Source organism: Salvia splendens, chromosome 1 (genome assembly GCF_004379255.2).
Source record: "Salvia splendens isolate huo1 chromosome 1, SspV2, whole genome shotgun sequence".
In the NCBI taxonomy this organism is placed as follows: domain Eukaryota; kingdom Viridiplantae; phylum Streptophyta; class Magnoliopsida; order Lamiales; family Lamiaceae; genus Salvia; species Salvia splendens.
The window spans coordinates 41,986,034-42,003,449 of record NC_056032.1 but is presented as its reverse complement, the minus strand read 5'-3'; the positions used below and the strand labels follow the sequence as shown (position 1 = coordinate 42,003,449).

Sequence of the window (17,416 nt, the reverse complement as noted above, 5' to 3'; positions counted from 1 at the left end):
CAGGTGCTTCACCCTCCGGAGTGATTGCACTGGCCGAATCGGGCTGTCTACTTTTCAAAAATGCACCACTACAATTAGGCAGCTTGCCTATGTCGGACCGGCTGATATGTTCGACGAATACCTACATATGGGTGGGACGACTAGCCTAGAGGTGCTCCGGCAGTTTTGTAAGGGCATCCGGGAAATCTTTGGTCCGGAGTTCTTACGAAAGCCAACCTCTGATGAGTACCAGAGACTGCTAGATATGCACGGTTCGGTACACGGTTTCCCAGGGATGATAGACAACATCGAAAGGCCAGTTCACTACTGGTTTCAAAAGCAAACATCCCTCGATGACTCTGGAAGCCGTTGCTGACTACCGTTTGCGGATCTGGCATGCGTATTTCGGTGTTGCAGGTTCGAACAACGACATCAACGTTCTGCAAACATCGCCTCTATTTAATGATGAGTGCCAGGGGGAGGGTCCATAAATCAGATTCGTAGCCAAAGGGCACGCAGTACCACAGGAGATACTATTTGGCCTATGGGATATACCCTCATTGGCCCGTATTCGTCAAGACAGTTCGCCAACAGGTTGGAGCGAAGAAACAATATTTTGCGCGAAAACAAGAGGCTGCTAGGTAGGATGTTGAGCGAGCTTTTGGTGTGCTCCAAGCGCGATGGGCCATTATACGGTGCCAGGTACGAGTTTGGCACGAAGATGATGTCGCGAATATTATGTTAGCATGTAACATATTGCACAATATGATAATAGAAGATGAAAGATTTGTTGCAGAGCGCTGGGCACCGGAAGATGGTGCAAGTACAAGTCACGGTGTTGCCTCCGCGCCGATACAGATGGGTGTACCACGTAGTAATGAATATCTGCTCCAACGTTTCACTGATATGCACAGGAGCACAGTACATACCCAACTCCTGGCCGATTTGATTGAAGAGGTCTGGGCACGTAGGGGAGGGGGCGCAGCGTGAAGAACATGAGTGATTTTCCATAGATGAAATTTTTGTTGTATAATTTTCCCCCTACTTTAATACGACGAAAATTTAGTTTTCAATTTTAATGTATTTAATTAGCCATTTTTTTTCTTCTAATTATGATAATTTTAATCTTCATTGAATTAAAATATACAAAAAATAAAATAAAGTGAAATGTGGCCAAAAAAAGTGTCCACTATTGTTGTGGAAACTTTTTTTTGTGGCTGTGAAATTAGAATTGGCCGAGGACAAAAAAGTGAAATTAGAATTGGCCGAGGACAAAAAAAGTGGCTTGTCCACGGGAAGTGTCCACACTATTGTGGATACTCTTATCTTCCAATAAAATGAAAAATCTAATCTAAATCTTTTAAATCAAATTCTTTTAACGATATCTTTTAGTAAAATATAATGAGTATTTTAGAATAGAGTTGCGATCAATGTCGAATCCTTTTTAAAGACCGAATTATAGACCAAATTAGGGCCCTCTATTTTTTAATCTTGTGGTTAGGATTAATTTACAATTAATTTAATATTTTATTCACTACATTTTTTTATTTTATATATTTATTTATTTATTTTTATTTTTTATTTAATAAAAACTTGCTGGAGTAAATAATGAACTATATTCACTAAATAATGAACTAAATGAACGTATGTTATGAAGTAAGTTTGACATATTATTGAAATACATTAATGATACAACAAATTTTAGTGTTAAACTTTAAGCGGTAGTAATGAACTATATTCAATAAATAATGAACCAAATGAATGTTAGTAATGAAATAAATACGACATTTTATTGAAATACAATATTAACTGTGTTAAACGTCAAACAGTAGTAATGAACTTATTACTTCATTCCATTAGTTTATCACTTCATTCCATTAGTTTATTACTTCATAATGTGTTATGACATAATTATCTTTCACTTGAAGTAAATTCGGTATGTAATGAATGCGAAAAATAACATAACATCAGCTCATCTAATCCATCAAAAACAAGATCTAATGGTCCTAATTTGGTCTCTAGTCCGGTCTTTAAGACTGGATTTGTGAATAATGTGACTCTTTTAGAATAGTATGTATATACAATTTATTTGAAATATATAATTTGATGAAATATATAATTTGATCGAAATACTGTATATAATTTGATCGAAATATTAGTTACACCATACCAACTATTGTGGGTGTGGCATAATCTCAAACAATTATAAATTTCATGATTTGCAATTAAATTTCTAAATAGAAGGATAAAAAAATTGACAAATCACGATTTTTCTGCAATTTGTATTATTTTAATTGATAATAAACGAAACTGACAAAACACCAAAATAAAAGCTCACTCCTGACCGTACAATTCCTTTCCGCCACTCGCCGGAGACCGAACCTCCCGCCAACGGTAGCGCGTGGCGTTCCCAGCCCCGCCGGAGTCACCACGCAAACGCGTATCGTATTACGTTATATTGCTAAGCTATCACGGGATTGTATCTTAGATTTTTTTATTTATCATCGCAATAATTCGAGATGAAACTGCTGTTTCATTGTCAGTTACGATCCCTTTTTTAATATCTAGGTAAGACACTTTCATCTTTTTTGCTCCTCAATGATTCTCAACGTTTCAATTCTGGTTGAATTTGCTTCAATTCATGTCCTTCGTGAAAAGTTTCCACTGCGACCGACGTCGTTTTTTAGTGAATTTCTGATCACTGTTTCATTGCAAGTGGCGTTTTTGCCTTTTTTTTTGTCATGGCTTGAGCATTAAGTTTTTTGGTGATTATTGTTTAGAATTGATTTTGGAATTGATTTCTGTAATTTGGTAGTGCTAGGACCAGTTGAGTGTTAAACGTGGGCATTAATTTTGGGTGAAAGGTGGTGATGCTCATGGTTCTTTAATTTGATTGTGCTTGTTAAGTTATTGAGCGAATGTAGAGGGTGCGTAATTTGTTAGTAACATGTTGCCGTAACAATTGGTCTTTGCATCTCTGCTGGAAAAACTATGCCACTGAGCTTTAGAATCTGTCTTGGTTTTAGAAATGCCTCAGTTGTTAAGAGTAATGGAGAATTGGTGCATGATTTGTTTCTGTAATTTATTGTCTTTTTGGACCAAGTTTCTGGAAGATGTTTATGGACTTCATTGGTTTATCCCAGTTGAAAGATAGCCTCATCTTTGAGCTCTTCATGTTCAACTGCATGCATGATTATTAGATAGATTTCCATCAATGAGCTTTTTGATTCACTGTTAAGCCATTAAGGTGTCAAAAATGCATTAAGATTTATGGGTATTATTCTTTATTAGACAATTGGTGCTTTTATCCTGTGAGAATAAGCCACAATCATAATTAGATGATAGGTTGATACTTGAATTAAAAACTTAGTATGCTGCCCATGAAATTGGTTGATCAATATCGGGTAATGTTTAAGAAGTTAGAACTCCAAGCTTTATACTATATGTATCTTTGCTTCCCTGACCTGTACACCGGTTTCCTATTCAGAGTTAATAATGATTATTGAAATTGTACCTGATTCACAGTTTCTGTGTTTTTATTAGTATGACCATTGCATATATGCATTTATGTTTCTGTATATATGATCTTGATGGGTGTTATTGTGGTATAAGCTTAATAGGTAGTCAAGGAAAAAGCGCTGCTTGCTAACAATTTACATAGGAGTGACTGTTAACACTCAAGTTATAAATGGAAACAAAACGTGCTTTACCTATTCAAAGATCAGGCCCAAGGCAAATTAGTAGCATTGGGGCCTCAGCATCTCCATCCCCTTCATTTCCTATTCATCCAACTGCTCTGGAAGAGACGTATCCAAGGTTTTCTGAACTGCAGCCGGTTTCTTTAGAGAGGGAACTCATGCAGCATCCTCCAGCTGTTGTTTCATCATTCTCTTCCAACGATGGGGCTGTTGGACATATATTTTCTTCTTCATTGGGATTTTCTACCAATCTCCATTTTTCATGCACCCAACAGCAACAAGAAAAGCATACTAGGCAACTCCCTTTTGTTTCTCAATCAGCAAATAGCGGAAAATCAGTTTTGCTACATTCTATTGATTCTCAACTTATTCAATCTACCGCATCAAGTCATTTTAACAAAGAGAATAATGACTCTTGGTGCACGGATACAATGCCTGATTTTCTTGATATTCCAATGAGTACGACAATCCAGAGTAGTCAGCTCTATGGAAGTAACAGCAGTGTCATCACCATTCCTCATGGAGATCTTGGTAAACCCAATGATTGGCAAGATTGGGCTGATCAACTTCTTACTGATAATGATGCTTTGACTGCTGATTGGAGTGAGCTTCTTGCTGATGCAAGTGTTACAGGTCCAGAACCAAAGGTAGAGTTTACTTTGTTCAGCTTGTTTCTGTAATCCTCTTTCAGTAGAGTTGATAAAAAACTTTTATATATAATCCCTTTTAACATTGTCTTCATATCGGCATTCTCAGCAATGCACTAGTATCTCCAAGCAGCAGACTCACATACCCCAACAACTCCCCAGTACACCTGGAGAAATTTGCGCAGGTGGCGCTCAATCATCCTCTAATGCTGCTTCAGGAAAGCAACGAATGCGCTGGACCCCAGAACTTCATGAGACCTTTGTGGAAGCAGTCAACAAGCTTGGTGGCAGTGAAAGTACTTTAGCCTTCTTGTTTCAGTGCTTCAAACTAGTCTGATATAAAAGCAATTTCTTGCACTCACAGAAATCATTATATCACTGTTACAGGAGCTACCCCCAAGGGTGTTCTCAAACTAATGAAAGTTGAAGGTTTGACCATCTATCATGTTAAAAGCCATCTACAGGTATGTATTTATCTGTTGTAAACAGTAATGGCCTTTCTTAAAAGCTGCATACTGAGTGGCTTCTCACTCTTCTTTAATCTGATTCCTGAATTGCAGAAGTACCGAACAGCTAGATACAAACCAGAGACAACAGAAGGTGTGCATAATATTCCCCCTATTTGTTATATATACCACGATTTCCATGTTTTTCCAATCTTTCCCTTTATTAACAGTAAAATTATTGATGTCGAAGCTAGTTTTCATGAAATAAAGAGTGTGTCCAATTTTCTTCCATTGGTCATTCTTTGCAGTGGTTCCATGGATGTCGGAGCATATCCCATTGTTCTGTAGCATATGATGTTTCCGTTGCTTCACTGTAGAAGAAAATAAGTGGATGTTTTCTAGTTTCTACCACCTCAAAGTTTTATATCCCAGATGCCATATGCAATTGAAACCATTTTCTGTTTCGTATTGTACACACACTTTGTTTTATCTGTTCCCCAGCTTATGTTTCTCCCTGGTAGCTATTTATCTCTACTGCCATCATCAAAATTTTCAGTATCAACAATGGTTCTCTTCCTTCTTGAAACAAAATTATACTATCTAAATAAACAAAAGAGCCTCGTACTCTAATTGCTTTAGGCTGTAAAGTTTGCCTTACTTGCATTAACCTGTACCTCCAAATAGATTCTACTTATTTCTCCATATGCTTTGTCTTACGAGTTATTCTATAAGTTTATCATGGCCTAAGAAAGTACCATGGTTTTTTTTATTGCAGAGTCTTCAGATAGGAAAACTGCCTACGTCGAAGATTTGTCATCCCTGGACTTAAAAACGTGAGTTGAAATCATGCTTGTATCTACTTTCTGGAGTTCAATTGTAGTGTGTGTAATTAAGTTTATAACTCCATCTTGTCTGAATGCTCTGGTGAAAGTGGAGTTGGTGCACTGATAAAATTAAGTTTATACCTAAATTTGACAAAGTACGGCTGTCGGTTACTGATCATAAGATAAGCAGCATAAAAGCTTTCAAATAGCTTTCTATCTCATTGTTTCTGCTACTTTCTTGTACAACCATACCCAGGTTCTCTGCCTAATGTTTTTGGTATTTAACTGTTAGTCTTCAAATTGTGTAAAAGACTAAATGCTTGAAAATGCAGAGGTTGATATTTTATGTCTGGCTTTTAGCAGCTTTCTATGCCATATGTTTTTGTTGCTGATTATAATGCATTTTTGGCTTTAAAAACAGGGGTATTGAAATCACTGAAGCACTGCGATTGCAGATGGAAGTCCAAAAGCAACTCCACGAACAACTTGAGGTATGAATTTCTTTCTTTGCGTATGTTTTTTCAACATCAAAGATCTACTAAATTGGTTTTGTTAGCCAGTCATGCATGTCATGGAAACTTGAGATGCATGGAGTATCTCCTGATTCCAATGAACTCAATCAACAGATTGATCTGGTGGTTTACTGTTCTGAATTCTGATGTATGTGTAAACAATGGGCATTTCTCAAGCTGGGAACATAATATTGATATTACTATGGAGATAATAGAATAGTTAAAAACATGTTGCACAAGAAATTGTAACTTTGCTCATATTGATTTTACTTGACTACATGTTCCTGTAGCCCTTACAATTATTGCATCTCTCAAAATTGTAACTTTTCCTTTTTAAATTCGGTCTGGGAGATGTTAGGCCGTACACCAGGCTTCTCACATAATCTGATTCATCATCTCTATTGTACAGATTCAGAGAAATTTACAGCTTCGGATTGAAGAACAAGGGAAATATCTTCAGTTGATGTTTGAGAAGCAGTGCAAGTCAGGCACAGACATGCTCAAGGGGGCGTCATCGAGCAGTGAGAACGCTCTGAAAGAGTTGAGAGACACGCAAAATTCCCTTGCCACAGATAGTTCGGCAGTAGAAGCTAGTAGATCCAAAGCACCAGGACAAACTTCTCAGATGGCAGGCGAGAAGCAAAAAGCACCCGAAGGCGTGCCCAGCTCACCGCCTCCGAAGCGCACAAAAGTTGACGAGCAAGTCCCTGTGTCGTCCTAGATTGTAGCAATGCACTCCAGTCCGTGAGTAGGGGCAAGAGAGAGCTCACATGAAGATGTGAAAATTTCATTTTATCTGTCAATGAAATTCAGATCAGAGGCGTTGGTTTTTGTTTCCCAATGTCTACTTGATACCAATATTGAAGATTTTGAGTGAACTCTTCATAGGGAAATAAAGCCACCTTTTGTTGAAAGTAATGTCCAAATGCTGGAAGCCTGGAACCAATGAATAATCCGAGTTCTATGAATGCGTATTCTTATTCCTTACCATTCTTAAACAATGATTATTAGAGCATCTCCAACAATTTATACCAAACTCAAAACTTATTTTAGCATAAATGGCATTAAAAATAATGATTTTACTACAACCAAATTCAAAATAATATTTTATATTCACTTATTTTTTATACTTGTTCAATTATTACTTTTGTCAATTATTTGCATAAAATTAAAAAATATAATAAGATTGGTTTATTAATATGTTATAAGTATACTATTATTACAACTTGGAAATTAAAATGCATTAGACATACTATGAACATTCAGACCTAAACCAGAGTATACAATTACACAAACATATAATGTAGTAGTTGTGTAATCGAACTATTTGTCTTATGCTTTATTTAATATACCTGTGATCTTTATTTTTATGATTTTTGGATTATGTACTTTTTTTAATTTATACTCCATCCGTCCGCGAATAAGAGTCCCGTTTTTTCATTTTAGTCCGTCTGCGAATAGGAGTCCGGTTCACTTTTACCATAAAATGTAATAGGGTCTCACCTTCCACTAACTCATTTCATTCACATTTCATTTAAAACTAATATACTCTATTCCACTAACTTTTTTCCACCCACTTTTCTTAATACTATTTCTTAAAATCTGTGCCGCCAAGAAATGACTCCTAATGCCGGACGAAGGGAGTAATTAGTTTAGTGTTTTATTAAATTTCATGGTTATTAAGTAAATGAGATGATTTAATTATGTGACAAAATATATTAATTGAATCAAGTAATTCATTTCATTAGTCAAATTAATTTTAATTTCTCAATAAAATTAAAAAAAATTAATCAAACTTTCATTAAATTAACTTAGGCCAACTAATTAAAATTATACAGTGATTTGGATTTGAATACAATAAATCAAAAATTGATTTTTTTAAATTTTTTATTATAGTGTAAATATACAAAATAGGATTCGTTTTAAGGTATCATTGTAATTATTTTCTTACTTATTTTAGATTTAGAATATCATTGAAGATGGTTTTACCCTGACTGATCTTCCAAATCACACAAATATTATGAATTTTAGTAGGTTAACGTACAAACAGATAATTTAAAATCGCGTTAGAATTTACTCACCAGAATTTGTGTTCAAAATTCAAACTCGCTATTTTCCATCTTCCAAGCAAATAAACAAAATTATAGCATAATTTGCAACGATTTGTCCTTTCTCCAAAGCTTCCTACATACACTAAACTTTCATCATTGATTCATTGTAACGTTGGAGTAACTTATTTTTTCATTGGTTCTTAAACAAAAAAAAAAACATTTTTGCCACCCAATAAATTTTCGACAACTTATGTACCTTTCAAAACTAATTTAAAAATCTTTAGCAGCTTTATTTATGTAAAATCTCGTAGGAAATTATACTATAGTATTTCAATTAAAATAATTAATTACTTGACATTTTCCAAGAATTCTTAATTGGGTGGCAAAAATGATTATTTTTAATTGTTTTAGATTAAAACTAAGAAACGTTCATTTTGAATTGGGCATGCGAACGGATTCTTCTCCTTTGCATGCACAAGTCGAAATTCTCCGATGGCCGGACTTGCAAATCCACCTCCACCGCCACCAATGGAGCCGAGGAAGAGGAAAAGAGTTCCGGAAATTCTGTGGAGACTGTTTGGAAACCGTGCTCGGACTCTCGCTGACACAATCCAGGCTCTGATCCCTCCCCCGCTGCCCGCCTGCCGCTCCAAGCGGTGCCGCTGCCTCTACTGCTGCAGCCGCGACAAAGCCATATCCTTCCTCGTTAGATCTCGAGATTCGTTGGACTACCGCAAGCTCCTAACCGAAAGCTTCGTGGTTGTCTCCGACGATGCCCCTCCCCTTCCCGTCTTCGACCATCACTGCCGCCTATCGCAACTTCAGGTAACTCGGAATTCCGATCTACTATCTCTCCGTGTTTAAGTTTCGTTGATTTTGGCCGGAAAAAGTTTGACTAGTTTTGGCGGGAAAATTTCCCCCCTTTTTTGAACGGCGGTTTATGAGAAATTCCTGGAAATCTGACGTATTAGTCAAAAAGTTCATATGCACCGACATTGTTGAGGATTATTTTGAAAATTCTGTACTGTAATTTCAGTTTAAGAACTTTGACATGTATGTGAAGATTGTTTTGAAGATTCAGTACTGTATTTTCATTTTAAGAACTTTGACATGTATGTGAAGATTAGTTTGTGTGCTGTAATTTTATTTTAAGAACTTTGACATGTATCTGAAGATTATTTTGAAGATTCAGTACTGTAATTTCATTTTAAGAACTTTGACATGTATGTGAGGTGGATATAATACTACTCCACTTTCTATGGTTTCAGATTGTGAGAAGAACGATTGAAATGATACTGCATGAACAACCATCTTCCTCAAATCTTATCTGCTTCAGTTATGATAAAGTAAGTGTGTTTAACTTTAAGCTAATTTAATCATATGGTGGTGATGAGGTTTCACTTGGCGAATTGTAAGTTGATTTACACTGAGCTCTACATCTATCGCACGACTCAATTGCTTATCTTTCTTAAGAATTTGAAAGTTATTGAATTATTTGTTATGGGGTATTATGGTCTGTGGCAGGAAAGCCAGTCTAGTCCTGCGGTTGATGAACTGACATCCTCAAAGTGGGCCCTCCTCTTGAAGAGGGTAAGTGAATGAGATGGCTGAAACTAATACGGAGTATTATCTTTTCTAGGTTTATTTGCACATTGGATTTGATTGGTGTGCTAATGACAAATTTTAGGTTGGTGATGCTCTGATGACGTATCTGTTGAAGAATACTTCTATATTTCTTCCTCTCCCTAGGAATAAGCACCATCAGATTTCTGGTTGTCCCGTTGGAAATATGTGCTCCAAGTTCTCAAGAAACATGCCTAAGTTTGGAGCTCAGCATCATCCACCAGCACATACAGGTGACATTTATTGTGCGGATGGTCCACGCCTCCACGGATATTAGCAACATCACATGTTGAAGGTGTACATTGTATGCTACTAATGCTAGATATGATCAAATGGAGGTTTAAGATCGGATGTCGTGATGTCAAGATCTGATTTCCAAGCCACCTGGCTTTCTTCTTAGTGATCAAATTGAATAAATATCCTTTGAGGACCTTTTCTTCATTTTAGGTGGCTACTCATGCTTCAGTTTAAGTAGTGTTTTTTCCTATTGTCGAGAATAGTTGTTGGGCAGTACATATCTATGGCATGTCACGGAAGATATCTAGGGTTGTTTCTAAATATAAGGATTTAAACCCATATATACCCAGACAATTACTATGGATTTGCTACTCTGCTAGTGCTAACTGGTAGTCCCTGATTCATTAATGCTTTCTTTTACCTGTGTACTCTCTCACTATTTTATTGAGTCACCGGACTTCTCACTTAACTTTAGTAAAAAATTGTTTCATGATTTCGACAATTCTTTTCCCCTTTATCTTCGATCAGAATACAAGGTTAAGAGGCAAAGGACTGAGGGACCAAGGAAACAGCTACACCCATGCACTTTGGGTTCTGAGCCTTATTCAAACTCTACTATTTTTGCCGCAAGCAATGGTAATTATAGGACTCGGATTTGTATTACTACTGGGATAAGTTTTTTGGAGAAAAAGAGAAAAAGCCTCCTGAAGAAGCATTATGCCTGCAGGGTCTAGTCATGTTTCTGAAGAACTTCCTCATCTACAGATTGAACGAAGCTCTAAGCAAAATACTGTTAAGCCTCGGAAGCGTATGCGGGAGCATAGCTGGCAGCGTAAAAGAAAGCGTAGGCAGTTGGCTGTTTCTGGAATTCCTTCTTTGTTACCATCAACAGGAAATAGCAGTACCAGTGATGACTTAGCCCTCATCTCAAGATCAAGTGGAAATGACATTATGCATGCAGGGTCTACTTGTATTTCTGAAGAACTTCACATACAAAGTGAAGGGAACTGTAACCAAAACACTGTTAAGTCTCGCAAGCGTAGACGGGAGTATTGCTGGCAGCGTAAAAGAAAGCACAAACAGTTGGCTGTTTCGGAAACACCTTCTCTGTTAACATCTAGAGGAAGTAGTAGCACCAGTGATAACTTATCCCTCATCTCAAGTTTAAGGCAAAATGACATGGGTGTATGTATGGTTATTTTTGTTAGAGCTTGTATGTCATTATCTGTAGCTCTTATAATGTTAACCCCAAATGAATTTTCTTTTATAGATTGGTGTTGAGCAAGAGAATTTCATTGGTTTATTAGTAGATTAATGGAGTCAAATTACAGATATTTGTCCAAATCCATGATATATGGTATATGTAATCATGTTCATGCAACAGTAATAATCAATTTGGCCCCGGATGAGTCCATTTTCGAACATATTGTGATACCGAACTACTTGTTGAATTTACATCATTATGCAGGTTATTTATGTCTTATTTACTTTTGGTTTTGTTTTTGCAGAACATGGCCCATTTCTTTTGTCATTTGGTTTTCCAAAATCAACCAAGGATGAAGGGAAATGCTGAGATTGATAGAAGGAACATATTCTATAGGATAGAGAATTGTTCATCAATGTTTCCAAGGAAGCGTATCCTCCTGAGAATGTGCTCATATCTGTTTACTATTGTGCTTCTAGTTCAGATGGCCACTATATATCATCATCTAATACCATATGCTATTTAGTGATTGCCACAGTACTTTTTATAGTCTTTACTTTCTGGTGAAGTTAATGGTATTTAGGTTTTCCGCAATTTGTGTTTAGTTTATTAGCTTGATTAGCTTGATAGCTGTGCTTGTCTTTGAATGCCTCCACTGCCTTCCAACTCTAATATGCATACCAAAAGAAAGCTTTTCATTATAGATCTTGAACTTTTGCTTTCTATATATCTTGGATGTTCAGCCTTAACATTTAGAAGACATTTTGCATACTCTAAAGCCTAATGATTCTGGAGCTTCCATTTTGTTCAATAATATCTTTGAAGCATTTGGTCCTGACAAAATTTCTGGGAGCACGCCATGCTGTCACACCAAAAATGATTGTCCCGTCAATTCCACATGTTTGTAAGCAACTACTTTCATTCATGTAATATATGAATTTGCAGTTCTCTCGAATCTGACTGATTCATTCTTCAGATCTATTACTAATATCGGGGACAGCGTGTGTTTGCATTTAGAACTTCATTCTAGAGCGGCAAGAATATGATATAATATAATCCATTACTGAAATGTTTCATGAGATCACATAACAGAGAATACATGACCCAGGCTTGCACATATTTCACATGCATGCTTTTGGAATTTTGCTATGTTAATCAATACTTGTTAGAAATACACCCCTGTCCTGCATCAGATTCGCTTAACAGGAGTTCGTCCTTTTTTCTCTAGGTATCACTCCCTTAAAGTGCTGCTAAAAAATCTTATACGCGAGAGTCGAAAATGTAGACATGCGAGGCTGTTGGAGAAACACTGTTCTGTAGGATCCCCATACCAAGATGCTAGTAGGGGAGCTGGCACTGGGCTTGAGGTTTGTATATCTTAGCAACATGCTTAATATGTCTTGCAATGAACATGTACCAATTATAGTATGACACATTTTTGACTCCCTGTCCTTGGGTGATTTGAATTTTGTGCCTCTTGTATCCTCTAATGTTTGAGTTGAATAACAAATGTACTGTATAAATTCCATCTCTTAGACATATTCATGTTTTATTGAATCTGTCTCAATTCCAAAGAAAGGAGTTCCAGATTCCTACTATTGTCCATATATCTCCTTTGTCTCCCATATCTTTCCTTAAGATTGCCTTGCTACTTTGTTACTTGGAAATCTCGTGGTTCACCCTTTCTCCATTAAAAGCAATTTATGTGGTTTATCCTGTTTCTGTTTCCTGCACTTTTCCCACACACTGGATGACTGGAATTAAGTACGTGGCTGGATGATCTTATGCCTTTAAGCTTTAGATTTGGGTTGACTCTGAGAAACACTTAACTATGAGCATACTAGAATATTTACAAAGTGATGTAAAATTGTTTCAGGTTGCTACGGCCAAAAATAGGACTATGATTCAAGAAATCAATGCTGCTCAAGCTGGACCAATTATGTGTTGTCTCAAGAATCAGGTAGTATCATTCATTTGGGCAATTTGTAGGAGAATAGTCCCTCCACCATTACTGGGAGAGCGATCTAACTGGAGATGCCTGAGAAGAAACATCTCAAAGTTCATTCGGCTACGAAGATTTGAGAAGTTCTCATTGAAGGAATGTATTTACAAATTAAAAATATCGAAGTTTCCCATCTTTTCAAATAAGCACAATGAGTTTACCGCTCTTGGTATCACAGATATTTCCAGACATGCGATCCTTGAATGCTGGATGCTTTGGTTTTTTACGCATATAGTATCACCACTGGTCCAAGCCAACTTTTATGTTACAGAAAGTGAGCATGAGAAGCAGGAGGTACTATATTATCAAAAATCTACTTGGGAGAAACTGATGAGAGAAAATGAGTGCATGATTGATGATCGGTATCACCTACTAGATTATAAGTCTGCTAGAAACATATTATGGAAGAGATCTTTTGGTTTCTCTAGGTCAAGACTACTTCCCAAGGGTAAGGGATTCCGAATTTTGACTAATCTTCGAGCACCATCAAGATTTCCCATAGACACACCTTCTAGAATTCAGTCCAATCATACATCATGGAGAAAAGCATCTAGCAAACGCAGAGCTCATCGGTTTTTTAAGTCTGTTAACAGTGTGCTTCATGATGTGCATGTAGTTTTAACAGGTTTACGGGCAAAGGAACCAGAAAAGATGGGTTCATCAGTTTTTAACTATAATGATGCCTATAAAAAGCTTGTGCCTTTCTTGTTCCATCTGAAAAACGGGTCAATTAGCCTTCCTAATGTATTCATGGTGGTTTCAGATGTGTCAAAAGCTTTTGACTCAATTAATCATGAAAAATTGCTCAGTGTGATGAAGGATGCCATATGTGATAATGAATATTATCTGGAAAAGTTCACTCAAGTGGTTTGCACTGGTAAGTATTTGAAGATTGAGCCTCGTGTGATGTTAGCACATCAAGATATTCGCACTGCATCTACAAGAATGAGATCAAGAATTCATGGCCAGTCATTGGATAGTATTGTTCTTAAGAAGGTACTTTTCAAAAGAATTCATCTTACTTCCTCGGTCCCTTAAAAATAGAAATTTTTGAAACTACATGGGTTTTAATGCGAAATTGGGAAAGTAAGAGAGATATCGAAAGAAAAGTGTGCTAGTGGAAAATAGGTCCCACCTCATTAAAGAGAAAGAAATTTCTTTAAATAGACAGTTTCTAATTTTAGGGGACGGAGCAAAAATGAAAGAGTTTCTATTTTTAGGGGACAGAGGGAGTATTAAATAAGTTGGAGACTAGCAAGTCTAGTGAAATCTACTACTTTCACATTTTCTTTCAATTCTGTTTCTGTTTTTTACCCATTTCATGCACAATATATGCCTGAGTCTTTGGGGTGACAAAACCAGCTATCAGATCACTATCCTCTAGTTTCATATCTATGTGCAGTCAGCTTTGATCTAATAAAATGATTGGTCCATGAAATAAGAGATGAGTGCTTGTGGATATAGGAGAAGGGTCTGTAAGAGTTGGTTGTAAAACCTCTAAAGATTCCTCATTATATCTATAAGTTACTTCTGTGATGAGCTATATTAATTTAGCCGATGCCGAATTCAGGGAGCCGACATTGCATAAATTGAGTCTGCCTAGTGTGAAACGGTGTTGTGGAGTATTTTGTGCTAGAGTGATTCCAATTCATTCACACTCTTCTTTCTCGTTTCAGGACGCAAACATGAAAATTAGGAAGGAAGAAATTCTTTCACTTTTGAAGGAGCACATTACGCGGAACATGGTGCAGTTTAGGAACAAGTTTTACCTTCAGCAAGTTGGTATACCTCAAGGAAGTGTTCTGTCGGCTTTACTATGTTCATTTTATTATGAACACATGGAAAGGAATGTAATTTTTCCATTTCTCGAGAAAGCTAATAGGATCTTGTTGGTAAAACAATATTCTTCTGATGATACTTCAGTCTCAGGGGATAACCACAAAACTGAAATAGCTGCTGCTGCACCTGGTTGTGAATCTCTCCTGCTTAGATTCATTGATGATTTTCTTTTCATGTCACCTTCAAAGAAGCAGGCGTCTATGTTCTTCACCAGAATGGAAAGAGGAGTTCGTGATTATAACTGCTGCATGAATAAGGAGAAGTATGGTCTGAACTTCATCATGGAAAATCAACACGGCCACCTGTCAAATAGGGTGTATACTGGCAAAGATAATATCTCATTTCTTTTTTGGAGTGGCCTCCTTGTCAACTGCTCCACATTAGAAATTCAAGCTGACTATACAAGGTTAGTCTATTTTTCCATCTCTTGGCTTATTTTGTTGCAATAATATTGTCTGGTAAATTTATATACACGACTCTTGTATGTTCTACAGATACTTGAATCATCATATGTGTTCAACTCTAACAGTATCGCGTCAAGGCAAAGTGGGAAACAGCTTGAAGTCAAAGCTGAGAAATTATCTTAGGCCTAAATGCCACCCTATATTCTATGATTCCAACATCAATTCTCCTGGGGTGGTTAGACTCAACATCTATCAAGCTTTTCTGCTTTGTGCCATGAAATTCATTTGCCACCTCTCCAACTTGTCAATTATACCAAAATTCCACCCCAAATTCCTTCTCAAAGCTATAGAGACATCTCTGAGGTATGTATGTAATGCCACAATCTTTTTCAGTACATATCCTTTATACTACTAGGCTTGATGTGTTTCCACTCCAGGTACATGAACAGGCTAATCAGGAGGAGGATGTTTTCTTTCAAAGGTGCTGGTTTTCGCCCTAGGTACGATGTGGGAAGGAAGGATGTAATCTGGTTGGGGTTATACGCTTACAGCCGGGTGCTGCTGAAGAAGCACTTGCGGCACAAGAGTCTGCTTTTTCTGCTAAGAGCCAAGTTGAAGGCTTATGGTGAGGTGGAGAACATGCCACCTGAGCTAAAATATGCTGTTGATGATGTGCACTCTTCTGTGTTTTGGAGCATCAAATATTGATTTTGTGATGCATTAAAACTCAAATGATGTCATTTTTGGAGCATCGAATATTGACTGTGAAGCATTAAAACTCAAAAGATGTCAACCTTGAGATTGAAGATTAGCAGTTGGATTGAGATTACTCTTATTTATTTATATTTTTTATGCTACGATATTCTTTGTAGATGTGAAACTTCTCATAAGCTGAAAACAAAGTATATTCATTAGTACTAGGGGTGTCGAAATGGGTACCCACGGGTACCTGTACTCGGAGAACCGGGTACCCGTACCCGTTTGTAGCCAAAATCGACCCGCACAGTGACGGGTACCCGCCTTGTCGGGTACGGGATACCCGTACCCGACCGTTTTAAAATATATTCATCACGTTGGCTTTATATCTGAATATGGTCGCACAATTTGAATAATAGCCTTACGTGTTATAATTCTAAAACTCATCCCCAAATACTTGCCACCTAAATCTATATTTTAATACATAAAGAGGTTGCATGAAAGAGTATGCAATATTTTGTAAACACAGAACAAAATCTTATTTCAGTTTTAATAATTTCCAACGTAGTTTCTTAGGAATTGGGGCAGCAATCTGGAAGTTATTGACTTGAGCCCTTACCTTCTTCGCGGCAGGGGTCGGCGGCTGATGTGGGTGGTGGCGGGTGGCGGCGCGGGTGTGAAGAGCAGACAATTTAGGGTAATGGACATAAGACTTCAGAGTTAATCCTAAAACGTGTATTAATTAAAATTACGGTAATGGACAAAAGACTTAAACGAATATTAATTAAAATTTTTAATACAATATTTATATTTAAACGGGTATACCCGATACCCGCAAAAACCTGAAACTCAATACCCGTACCCGAACCCGTTCCCGCTTATGTCGGGTAGCGGGTACCCGAAACCCGACTGGTAACGAGTCGGGTGTGCGGGTACCCAATACCCGCTACCCGTTTCGACACCCCTAATTAGTACTACTTAATTAATATGTCAATATTAGAGGGAGATGCGACACTTAAAACTTTTAAACCAATCATGCATCATTTTCACTCAATGAATCCAACTTCTAGAACGTGATGTCCGACATGATAAATGAACACATCGGATGAATAGGATAACATTATTTATTTGTAATGAATACATAATTAATACTCCACTTTCTAGACAACAATAGAGTCTTATTAATTTTTTTTGAAATGAAAAAGCAGAGCATAAACGAGGAAACAGGGCGAGAATAGGTGTGTGAGAATTGAA

The 17,416-nt window shown here is 37.0% G+C and overlaps 2 protein-coding genes across 6 annotated transcripts; both read left to right on the top strand.

The window, feature by feature from the left end:
• Positions 1-2,288: 2,288 nt before the first annotated feature.
• Positions 2,289-7,091, top strand: LOC121752753 (protein PHOSPHATE STARVATION RESPONSE 1-like). Of its 3 annotated transcripts, none has more exons than XM_042147860.1 (8): positions 2,289-2,547; positions 3,600-4,324; positions 4,434-4,620; positions 4,712-4,788; positions 4,885-4,924; positions 5,546-5,603; positions 6,016-6,085; positions 6,516-7,091. In XM_042147860.1, exons 2-8 carry the CDS (start codon positions 3,668-3,670, stop codon positions 6,825-6,827), a joined length of 1,401 nt encoding a protein of 466 aa, XP_042003794.1. In that variant the 5' UTR covers positions 2,289-2,547; positions 3,600-3,667; the 3' UTR covers positions 6,828-7,091. The 3 variants fall into 3 exon arrangements, with proteins under 3 accessions (XP_042003794.1, XP_042003785.1, XP_042003789.1); XM_042147851.1 differs by having other exon boundaries at positions 3,592-4,324; XM_042147855.1 differs by having other exon boundaries at positions 2,289-4,324.
• A 1,530-nt stretch (positions 7,092-8,621) lies between these two features.
• Positions 8,622-16,336, top strand: LOC121752737 (telomerase reverse transcriptase-like). Of its 3 annotated transcripts, none has more exons than XM_042147837.1 (13): positions 8,622-8,982; positions 9,426-9,503; positions 9,682-9,747; positions 9,845-10,013; positions 10,546-10,653; positions 10,745-11,202; positions 11,526-11,652; positions 11,981-12,125; positions 12,450-12,588; positions 13,098-14,219; positions 14,900-15,468; positions 15,557-15,829; positions 15,904-16,336. In XM_042147837.1, exons 1-13 carry the CDS (start codon positions 8,650-8,652, stop codon positions 16,172-16,174), a joined length of 3,858 nt encoding a protein of 1,285 aa, XP_042003771.1. In that variant the 5' UTR covers positions 8,622-8,649; the 3' UTR covers positions 16,175-16,336. The 3 variants fall into 3 exon arrangements, with proteins under 3 accessions (XP_042003771.1, XP_042003775.1, XP_042003779.1); XM_042147841.1 differs by lacking the exon at positions 8,622-8,982 and adding an exon at positions 9,162-9,210; XM_042147845.1 differs by lacking the exons at positions 8,622-8,982; positions 9,426-9,503; positions 9,682-9,747; positions 9,845-10,013 and having other exon boundaries at positions 10,075-10,653; positions 10,783-11,202.
• The last annotated feature ends 1,080 nt before the right edge of the window (positions 16,337-17,416 follow it).

Bases quoted from the DNA above. Each gene is read 5' to 3' on its own strand.
- LOC121752753 (XM_042147860.1), top strand. From the start codon at position 3,668: ATGGAAACAAAACGTGCTTTACCTATTCAAAGATCAGGCCCAAGGCAA. The intron at 4,925-5,545 runs GTGTGCATAATA...TTTTTATTGCAG, and splicing joins CAAACCAGAGACAACAGAAG to AGTCTTCAGATAGGAAAACT. The intron at 5,604-6,015 runs GTGAGTTGAAAT...CTTTAAAAACAG, and splicing joins TCATCCCTGGACTTAAAAAC to GGGTATTGAAATCACTGAAG.
- LOC121752737 (XM_042147837.1), top strand. From the start codon at position 8,650: ATGGCCGGACTTGCAAATCCACCTCCACCGCCACCAATGGAGCCGAGG. The intron at 10,654-10,744 runs GTAATTATAGGA...TTATGCCTGCAG, and splicing joins TATTTTTGCCGCAAGCAATG to GGTCTAGTCATGTTTCTGAA. The intron at 12,126-12,449 runs GTAAGCAACTAC...TTTTTTCTCTAG, and splicing joins CCCGTCAATTCCACATGTTT to GTATCACTCCCTTAAAGTGC.